Source organism: Narcine bancroftii, chromosome 9 (assembly GCF_036971445.1).
Source record: "Narcine bancroftii isolate sNarBan1 chromosome 9, sNarBan1.hap1, whole genome shotgun sequence".
Classification (NCBI taxonomy): Eukaryota; Metazoa; Chordata; class Chondrichthyes; order Torpediniformes; family Narcinidae; genus Narcine; species Narcine bancroftii.
In genome coordinates this window covers 63,381,049-63,392,039 of record NC_091477.1, presented here as the reverse complement: position 1 = coordinate 63,392,039, position 10,991 = coordinate 63,381,049, and the positions used below count along the sequence as shown (strand labels likewise).

General features: G+C 51.7%; 1 protein-coding gene across 1 annotated transcript in view; it reads right to left on the bottom strand.

The window, feature by feature from the left end:
• Nucleotides 1–1,036: 1,036 nt before the first annotated feature.
• The window catches only part of LOC138743706 (serotransferrin-1-like), a 91,222-nt gene continuing 81,267 nt past the window's right edge, over nt 1,037–10,991 (bottom strand). Inside the window, exon 17 of the mRNA XM_069899330.1 lies at nt 1,037–1,243. Within this exon, the coding sequence (XP_069755431.1) occupies nt 1,209–1,243 (35 nt within the window). The 3' untranslated portion in view covers nt 1,037–1,208. The remainder of the gene's footprint in view (nt 1,244–10,991) is intronic.

Genomic DNA, 10,991 nt, shown 5'->3' with positions numbered 1-10,991 from the left:
CCATAAAAATTTATAGCACAGTCGGCTTTTGAACCCTTGTGTCTTTTTTAAAATTTAAATTTAGACATACAGTAACAAGCCCCTTTGGATCATGAGCCCGAGCTACACAATCACGCACACAAACCTTTTCAACGGTGGGAGGAAACCGGAGGCCCAGGGGAAAACTCACACAAACACAGGGGGAACGTAGAAACTCCTGACAGACAGCACAGTGCCAATCGCTGACGCTATAACAGCGTTGCGCTGTCCACTATGCCAACTGTGTTACCCTTGACTATGCTTTCCAATCAAATACTTGTCTCAAATAATGCAATCTTGTCTGCCTAACTACTCTTGTGTTATGATAAATCCTTACACTAAAGCCCATTCATTTTTGTAACTCTCTTTGAAGAGCATTTTGAGTTGATAACCCATCAAATTTCACCGAGAGGAAACTGGCCTGGAATGCCAGTTGTAGGTCATGCTTTGACACAGCATACAATAGAAATTTAAAAAATCCTATTACAAACATGATGGATATTGGTGTGCCATTGCACCACTTCCAAATTTTGGCACATTTGAATGCATGGGCAAGCACAGAGATTACTGATGCCCTGGTCCTGAAAGTCTGAACCAAGGCTTGAGGTCTGCGTTATATTAGTTAAATGGTTTCACCTCACCTGGACTACAAGTTCCTTCTGGAAACCCTTCTGAACCTTTCCAACATGAATGATGACTCCATTATCTCCCTGAATATCTCTTGCCCAGGTACTCTACCTCTTCCATTACCTCTGCAATGCCCCCTTCTTCAATGGTTTTTTTATCTTGTGCCTCATCAAGGATAAAATACTGAAGGCTCGGCTTTGCAGAACACAATACACCAATATACTAGCCCTGCCATTCGGCAACCGTCCACGCTCACATATCACTCATTCCTTAACATTCAGAGAGGAGTTTCAGGGGCATTTTCCCCCAACTCATCCAAACATCAATGCACATAAAAGATTAACTGTCTCTTGCACAAATTCTGTAGTTATAAATAAACGAATAAAATACATCAGAGGCAAGAAATTGTTTCTTTATTTCAGAACCACAATGAACCCCAATTTCTCCCTTTGCTTGTTCTGTTGTTCATCATCATAAATACATTGGACTGGCATTGTATGGAAAGGAATTATCATTCCGGATCACTTAGTGCCCGAGTTTCCATTAGGTCACACCTGTGTGCTTCAGCATTTTTCAAAGGAACATATATTCAGGAGCTCTGGAACAAAAATGAACAAATATTTAGAGCACAGATACAATATTTCACACATTCAACAACCCTTCCCAGCCCTAGGATTATACACAGGGACAGAGCCATTTGTTTTGGCCAGTTCAATGGAGCAGACAAACTAGCAGTACACAAGCCAAGGCTGACGGAGGACTGTGGTTCACGAGATTGTGAACCCAGATGTAGGATGAGGGAAAAAAGCTGAGTGAGTCAAGGAGAAAGGTAGGAGAAGCTTACACAGAAACATGGTGGTGAGCCGGAGTAAATATGTCAAACTTGGTTCAAAACATGATTTGTTTAAATGCAATTTTTAATTTTGAGATATAGCACGGTAACAGGTCTTTCTGGCCCACAGCCCTGTTTCTTTTCTTTGGCTTGGCTTCGCGGACGAAGATTTATGGAGGGGGTAAAAGTCCACGTCAGCTGCAGGCTCGTTTGTGGCTGACAAGTCCGATGCGGGACAGGCAGACACGGTTGCAGCGGCTGCAGGGGAAAGTTGGTTGGTTGGGGTGGGGTGTTGGGTTTTTCCTCCTTTGCCTTTTGTCAGTGAGGTGGGCTCTGCGGTCTTCTTCAAAGGAGGTTGCTGCCCGCCAAACTGTGAGGCGCCAAGATGCACGGTTTGAGGCGATATCAGCCCACTGGCGGTGGTCAATGTGGCAGGCACCAAGAGATTTCTTTAGGCAGTCCTTGTACCTTTTCTTTGGTGCACCTCTGTCACGGTGGCCAGTGGAGAGCTCGCCATATAACACGATCTTGGGAAGGCGATGTTATTACACCACTAGGTCACCAGGGGCCACCACCATGTTTATATAAACCGGCCACAGCTCATTCTCATTCATTCTGGCCTAGGCTTGCACAGAGGCAAGGCCTCGCTGTATATATTAGCCTATTAAAACTAGCGTTTTACTTGCACTCTGTCTCGTGTGGTTGATGCTAGTCACATCAATTTAATAGGCTAATATATATCCACAATGAATGTTGCTTCCCATGCTCCCGATTCCACCAAGGCCCGGCTCAGGGACTAGAAATGTGGATGGATCCCGCGCACGTGCCTCCGAGTACGGACTGGACAAAAAGGACGGAGAACTGCGGGATCGAAATCGGGGAGAGAGAGAGGGACTCACCCAGTGGTTGTAGTGGACTACGAGAGGGACAGAAGTATCCAGGAGCAGGTAAAGAGAGGCCAAGGGCCCCGCCTGTTAGCTAATTCACCGGGACTGGGACCGGCCAAGCAACCCACTGGTTCCTGGTTTATAACCAAGGATCGCATCAGGACTGCGGGGTCAGATTACTACCCCAAGACACCCCCAACTATCCCTGATCCCCCAGAGGGGGCACACATTCCTGCAGGATCAGGTCCGGTAGGTCTGGTTCAGGTTTAGCCAAGTGCTGAGGCCCAACAGGCTGGTACTGGATCCCAGAACTCCCGGGGCAAGCACGTACTTCAGTCGATGGCAGAGATGTATTTTAAATTACATGGGGGTTGAAGGAGCGTCAGAAGAGGAGATGCTAATGCTATTGTTAGCTCATCTAGGGAAGGCGATGAACACCCTACAGAGGCACTATAACAGAGGCACAGTGAGCTACACTCTAGGCACCGGCTTATGACCAGGTTGCAGCAAGCAGGGGAGTCAGCGAGAGATTTTATACTGGCGCTGAAAGACTTAGCAAGGGCCTGTACTTTTAAAGCAGTATCAGCCCAAGAGTATGCAGATGATCTTGTAAGGGACAGGATCGTGGCTGGCGTCAGATCTACAGAAATTAGACAAAGGCTGCTGGAAAAGGGAATAGTCAGGCTGGAAGAGGCAGAGACTACTGCAGAAGCTCTGGAGGACTCTAGGAGAGAACGAGAAGAGTACTCACTGCTGGATTCTGTAGTCCCTCACAGGGAGAGGAATATGAGTGATCAAGGGCAGCATATAGCATCTGCAGCCCCACTGGAGCGCTCCAAGTGCCCTTTTTGCAGATAGCCCAAGCACCCCAGATCTCACTGCCCGGCTAAGGAAAAGGACTGTTCAAAGTGTAGAAAGAGAGGAAATTATGTGAAAGTTTGTCGAAGCCTCAAGGCTCCCATCAAAGTCCTTTCTCATGCAAATGAGAGGTGGGAAAGCTCTTCTTCTTCTGTGTGCCATGTGCTGTCGTCCATCTTTGGCAAAGGATGCCGAACAGAGGACATCATTATCGGGTGATGACCACGGTACAGAGTGCTACTACAACCTGGATGCGGAGTATTACCAGAATGGAGGACGTGTCATGCTGGCCTCTCTGTGTTTGAATCAGGCGAGTCCACACAATTTATCGGATGCTACTGTTAGTATTAAAGTTAATGGGTTGACATTAAATTGCTTGATGGATAGCGGGAGTACGGAAAGTTTCATAGATCAGGGGCTGGTAGAAAGCCTTGCTCTAAACATGTACCCGAGTGACCACCAGATTTTATTAGCGTCTAACAAACATGTAGCTAGATAAAACATTTCTGCAGGGTCTCACTGGAAATACAGGGCACAGAGTATGAAGAGCTTAAATTGCTAGTTCTCCCACGCCTCTGTGCGCCCGTCCTACTGGAACTGGACTTCCAGTGCCAATTGAAAAGCATCATGATGCATTACATAATAGGCCGCTCCCCCACTGCTCCTTGAGAATAGATGATACTGTAGCCTAACGGCCCTCAATATGGAAACCCCCTCACTCCCAACTGCAGGAGGTACAGCCCGAGAGACAGAGAGTTCATTAGAATAGAAGTCCGCAGACTCCTGCATGAAGGCATTATAGAAAAGAGCTCCAGCCCCTGGATGGCACAGGTCATTGTAGGTAAGTCAGGGGAGAAGCGGCGCATAGTGGTGGATTACAGTCAGACGATCAATAAATTTACACAGCTGGATACCACGTATTGCGAACATGGTAAACAGCATTGCTCAGTATAAAGTGTTCTCTACCATAGACCTCAAGGCAGCGTACCACCAGTTTCCCGTTAGAGCAACCACATATACATGGCATTCGAGGCAGACGGCAGGCTGTATCAGTTCCTTCACCTTCCCTTTGGCATCACCAATGGGGTATCCCTGTTCCAGTGGGAGATAGGAGACGAGTATCAACTCCAGGCAGAGTTCCCATAACCTGGACAATGTTAAGATTTGCGGCCACTCGCAAGCTGACAATGACACTAACCTTCATCGTTTTTTTCAGGTAGCAAAGGACTGCAATCTAACATAATAATAGGGATAAATGAGTCTTCAGCACTAGAAACTGGCCATCCTGGGCTATGTGGTACAGAACGGGGAAATCAGCCCAGACCCTGCCCACATGAGCCCACTTCTAGACCTCCCAGTCCCACACTACAGAAAACCTTAAAGATGTGTTTGGGACTTTTCGCATATTACGCACAGTGGGTCTCCAACTACGCCGACAGGGCCCGCCCAATCATAAAAGCTTCAGCATTTCCTCTCAGCCCGGCAGCTATCAAAGCCTTTATGGAGATTAGGGATCTGATTACAAAAGCAACCCTGTGATCCATAGATGAGATAATTCCTTTTCAGGTAGAGACCGACACCTCAGTCGTAACGTTCGCTGCTACTCTGAACCAGGAGAGGTGACCGGTAGCCTTTTTCTCACGGACCCTACAGGTAAGACACTCGGCAGGGGTGAAGGAGGCTCAAGCCATTGTGGAAGCGGTAAGGCACCGGAGACATTATCTGCCATGTAATTGCTTCACCCTTGTCACGAACCAACGATCCATGGTTTTATGTTTGATAACCAGAACAGGGGGAAGATAAAAATTGATAAAATCCTGTGCTGGAGGATAGAACTGTCTACGTATAGTTATGACATTCTATACTATCCAGGGAGGCTCAATGAGCCCCCAGATGCACTGTCCAGGGGCACCTGTGTGGACCTCAATCACATGTCCCAGCTGCAGAGCTTGAACAATGAGCTGGGTAACTTGGCAGTCGCTAGACTGTTCCACTTCATAAGGGCCAAAAATCTCCCATTCTCAGAAGAGGAAGTACAGATGGTAATGTGGTGGTACACCACCGACTTACTGCAGGGGGAAACCTCTGTACCTGCAGGAGTGTAAGGGAACAGGACAACATCTGGCCAGATGTCAATCAGTTGGCCTGAATGTATCAAGCCACACCCAGTTGGGTGTCAATCGACCTCCGGGATATAAGCCTGCGTCGGCCTCCCAAAGTCTCACTCAGAGTTACTGCAGCTACAGCCAGCCTGGCTCTGTGGAAGTCTTTGTGGATTAAAGCCTGTTGTACAGTCTTTTCCTTGTGTGTCTGATTCTGGCTAACAGCGCATCACAATTTAATCCACAAAATTTTCCCATGGCTGCCATGAAAAAACGCCTGAGTGCAGGGAGCCTTGAAGTCGACCCATGCCACCCGTAAGCCCAGACACGCTTCAAGATCTGGCGGCACGCGGTCGAGGCAATCATCGAGGCGCACACAGGTGGCATCCTGGACTCAGATCGGAAGAGGCTGGTCCTACTCTGGTCAAAGCTGCGTCCTCACGCCTCCAGTCAACCAAAGGCTGCTCCACGTACAAGAGCGCAATGGACACTCTCGAGAACTTGTACAAGCCCCCCATGAATCCGGTCTGTGCAAGTTACCTCCTCAATACCCGAGCCCAGCAACCCGGGGAGACAGCTGAGTCTTACCTGGGACACCTGCGAGAGTTGGCCCGACTGTGTCTGGCTGAACCCGGGGTAGGCACAGAGAAGGTAGAGAGGCTGATCCGGGACACCTTCGTCCGAAGGCTACGCTCGAGGGCCATCCGGCAGAAGCTGCTGGAAGATAGTATCTACACCCTGACGAAGACTGTGGAAGTGGTCCGAACCCTGGAAGCTGCAGCCCTGCACATCAAAGCCTTCGATTCCAGGTTTACCCAGGCTCCCTCATGGCCCCAAGCTGGGGAGGAGAACATTGCTGCGGCAGGTGCCCGGTGCCCCTGTAAGTACTGTGGGTCCTTGTGTGAGTCAGACCGACGATCACGCCAAAACTCCCCGGCTAGGAACCAGTACTGTTCCTGATGTGGCAAGAAAAGCCACTTTTCTAAAGTGTGCCTCTCCTATCCAGCCGGCAGCTCAGCGGCCCACTTTGACCTCCCCACGTCCCCCGCAGGCCCCTCTATGTGCATGTGCTGGGCGGCGCCAGTTTCCCCACTACGACTTCTGCCTTCCCCATCGGTGCAACATCTGGGCCCGCCAACAACGATCGCAGCATGTGCCCTGAGCACCTGGACCAGACCCCGCCCTCGCCAGTACCGCTCAGCGAAAACTACAGTGACGTCATTTCTGGCTCACTGTGTGACGTCACTTCCGGCTGACGAAACGACATCACTTCCGCCAGCCGACACGACATCACTTCCCCCAGCGCAATGAACACAGCTGTGGAAGGAGGCCAGCCACAAGGTGGGCCCCCACATGCCGCCGCCAACCAGCGGCCAACACGGAGTACCTCCGACGATGACGGGGACAACGAGGCCAACATGGGCGATGACCAGGCCGCCCCACCGATGCACCACAAGCTTCCAGACATTATCAGTTGCCACATGCCGCACCCCACAACTGACGTCGACGTGGTCAACACGGCCGATGACCTGGCCACCATACTGACGCTCCCCACATTTCTGGACACTGCAAATCATCGCACACAGCCAGAGAGCGATGACTCCGACACCGAGATGGTCCTGGCTACCACCACTCTGACCAGGGACATCCCTCATGACCTTGGGCGCTCTATGATGGACGTGCAAGTCAACAGGCAGGTAACAAATTACCTGTTCGACAGTGGCAGCACCGAGAGCTTCATTCACCCGAGTGTGGCCCACCTACTGAGATTAAAAGTCCACCCCACCACCTGCTCAATCGCCCTCACCACAAAGGATAAGATTGTTGGTAGTCTTGGGTGCTGATGGCCGATATAACTGTAAGAGGGGAGACATACACGGGGTTCAGGCTCCTGGTCATGCCCAAACTCTGTGCCCCAGTCCTCCTGGGCCTGGATTTCCATGCCACCTGCAGAATGTCACCCTTGCCTTCAGGGGGCCCCAACCTCCACTCACGTTACACAGTGCGCCAACCTACCAGCCCTGACCAATCTGCGGCCTCTCCACACTACGCATCACCCCACCGGCGCTCTTCCCACATCTTACGCTAGGCTGCAAGCTAATTGACGCCAGAAGTAGGTGCTATTGTGCCTCAGACAGAGACTTCATCAAGGCAGAGGTGTGGCGACTCATGGCGGAAGGTGTCATAGAGACCAGTAACAGCTCTTGGAGAGCCCAAATCCTGGTGGTCAAAGGGGGAAGTAAGCTGAGGATGGTCGTGGATTACAGCCAGACCATTAACCGGTACACCCAACTGGATGCCTATCCCCTGCTGAGGATAGTCGACATGGTCAACGAGAAAGCCCGCTACTGGGTGATCTCCATTATTAACCTGAAGTCGGCGTATCACCAAATTCCAATCCACCTGAAGGACAAGCCCTACACCGCATTTGAGGTGGACGTGCACCTGTACCAGTTCTGCCGAGTTCTCTTTGGGGTCACGAACGTGGTGCCCGTCTTCCAGCGGGAGATGGATCGCATGGTAGACCAGCACAAGCTAAAGGCGATGTTACTGTATCTGGATAATATCACTATCTGCGGCCTTGACCAGCAGGACCATGATGCTAACCTAGAAAAATTCCTCCAGATGGACGGGGAACTGAACCTCACTTACAACAAGGAGAAGTGTGTGTTTCGCACCACCTGCCTTGCCATCCTGGGGTACATCGTGGCCCATGGGGTCATCGGCCCAGATCCAGAAAGGATGCACCAATTAATGGAGCTGCCTCCCCCCCATGCTAAAGGCCCTCCGTAGATGTCTTGGCCTATTCTCCTATTACTTGCAGTGGGATCCTCGCTTCTCGGACAAGTTCCGCCCACTGGCCCAAGCTACAACTTTTCCCCTCCCACCTGAGGCACAGGCAGCCTTCATCCACATCAGGCAGGACATCGTGGATGCCACGATGCAGGCCGTGGACGAGGACTCCCCCTTCCAGGTGGAGAGCGATGCCTCGGAGGTAGCCCTCGCTCCTTCCCTCAACCAAGGGGGGGCGCCCCATCGCTTTCTTCTCTAGGACCCTCCACGGTTCCGAGCTATGACATTCTGCCATTGAAAAGGAGGTGCAGGCGATTGTGGAAGCGGTCCGCCACTGGTGCCACTACCTGGCCTGCAGGAGATTCACCCTCCTCACTGACCAGCAGCCCATGGCATTCATGTTTAACACTACCCACAAGAACAAGATCAAGAACAACAAGATCCTGCGCTGGAGAGTCGAGCTGGCAACTTACAGCTATGACATCCAGTACTGCCCCGGAAAGTTTAATGATTCCCCGTTTGTACTCTCTCGCTCCTGCGCGTCTATGCATGACGACAGGCTCCAGGAACTGCATGAGTCCCTCTGCCGTCCAGGTGTCACCAGGTTGTACCACTTCATTAAGTCCTGGAACCTGCCGTATACCATTAGGGATGTCAGGGACATGATCGAGGTCTGCCAGGTCGGTGCGGAGTGTAAACCCCGTTTCTTCCGCCTGCCCCAGGCCCACATCGTAAAGGCCACTCGGCCCTTCGAGTGTCTCAGCATGGATTTCAATGGGCCCCTGCCTTGCACGAACCGAGACGTCGATTTCCTCACAGTAGTGGACGAGTACTCACGCTTCCCTTTCGCTATCCCTTGCCCGGACACCTCCATAGCCACTGTCAACAGGGCCCTAGAGCAGATATTTACCATGTTTGGCTACCTCACTTTTACCCAGAGCAACCGGGGGGTCTAGTTTCATGCGCCAATACCTGACGGCGAGGGAATTGCGACCAGTCGCACGACGAGCTATAACCCGAGGGGCAATGGGCAAGTGGAATGCGAAAATGGGGTGGTCTGGAAGGCAGTCCACCTGGCTCTCAGGTCAAAAGGGTGGCCCATTGAGTACTGGCAGGACGCCCTGCCCAAGGCACTCGATGCCATTTGGTCGCTGCTGTGCACGGCTACCATCAAGACCCCTCACGAACGTCTGTTCTCATTCCCAGGAAGTAAGCGACAGGAATGTCCCTCCCAGCATAGCTCATGTCCCCAGGAACGGTGCTCCTGCGTATGCACATACGGACACACAAGGCCGAACCCCTGGTTGAGCAGGTCTTCTTCCTACACGCGAACCACAACTACGCCTACGTTAGGTTCAGCAGTGGCAGGGAGGACACCGTCTCAACCAGGGACCTGGCACCAGCAGGAGCACCCACCACTCCACGACATCCTTCAGCCCAGGACGACGCCGACCATGCGTACATCCCCGTCCCCAGGCAGCTATGGGGTGCGCAGGACCTCCTTAACCACCAGCCTCAGCTCTGGGAGATGAACCTGCCCCCCCACCTATCCAATACGACTCTCACACGTCGACCCTGGCCCCCTTGGCTACCGCTCCGCGCAGCACCATACTAGTCACACAGACCCCTGCCGCCAGCCCCCCAACTTCCCCTCCGACTAGTGACCAGGAGCCAGTCCTACGACGGTCACAGAGACCCCGGCGACCGCCGGATCGTCTCAATCTGTAAATATTGTATTTTGTATAGTGGGTACGATTCCTTGTTACTGCCCCCCACCCTATCCCGGGACAATTTTAAAGTAAGGGGTGAATGTGGTGGAACACTACTGACCTACTGCAGGGGGCAACCTCTGTACCTACAGGAGTGTAAGGGGACAGGACAACACCTGGCCAGCTGTCAATCAGTCGGCCTGAATAGATCAAGCCCCACCCGGTTGGGTGTCAATCACCTTCCGGCATATAAGCCTCCTGAAGTCTCACTCAGAGTTACTGCAGCTACAGCCAGCTGTAGAAGTCTTTGTGGATTAAAGCCTGTTGTACAGTCTTTACATTGTGTGTGTCTGATTCTGGCTAACAGTGCACCACAGGTAAGCAGGGGCTTCCCCATTTGTGCGGAGTGCAAACCACAGTTTCACCAACTGTATAAAGCCACGCTGATAAAAGCTACAAGACCATTCGAGCGCCTCAGCCTTAACTTTAAAGGCCTGCTCCTTTCCTACAACAGGAACATTTATTTCCTTAATGCCATAGATGAATACTCACGCTTCCCATTTGCTATTCCATGTCCCAATGTATCCGCAGCCACGGTAATAAAGTGCCTGCAATCCATTTTCAGTGTGTGTGGGCACCCCAGCTATATACACACAGACAGGAGTGCTGCCTTTATGAGTGCTGAGGTCCAGCAGTACCTGAGAGATAGAGGCATAGCCACCAGTCGCACCACAAGCTATAACCCCACAGGTAATGGTCAGGTAGAAAGAGAAAATGCCACTATCTGGAAAACTGTCCTACTGACCTTAAAGGCAAAAGACCTACCAGTGGCAAGGTGGTAGGCCTTACTGGAGGCCTTGCACTCCATACGTTCGCTGTTGTGTACCGCCACTAACACGACTCCTCATGACCGTATGTTTTCTTTCTCGAGGAAAGCTGCAATAGGCACAGTGCTGCCTAGATGGTTAATGATACCAGGACCAGCGCTCCTGCGGAAACACTGCAGGGCCCACAAAACGGACCCTCTGGTGGAGCCAGTGGAAGTGAGGCACGTGAATCCCCACTACGCATACGTCACATTCAGGGACGGATGGGAAGACTCGGTGGCCACTAGGGACCTCGCATCGGCCGGACTTGTGGATGATGCAGGAGAGCCGACCCCTAC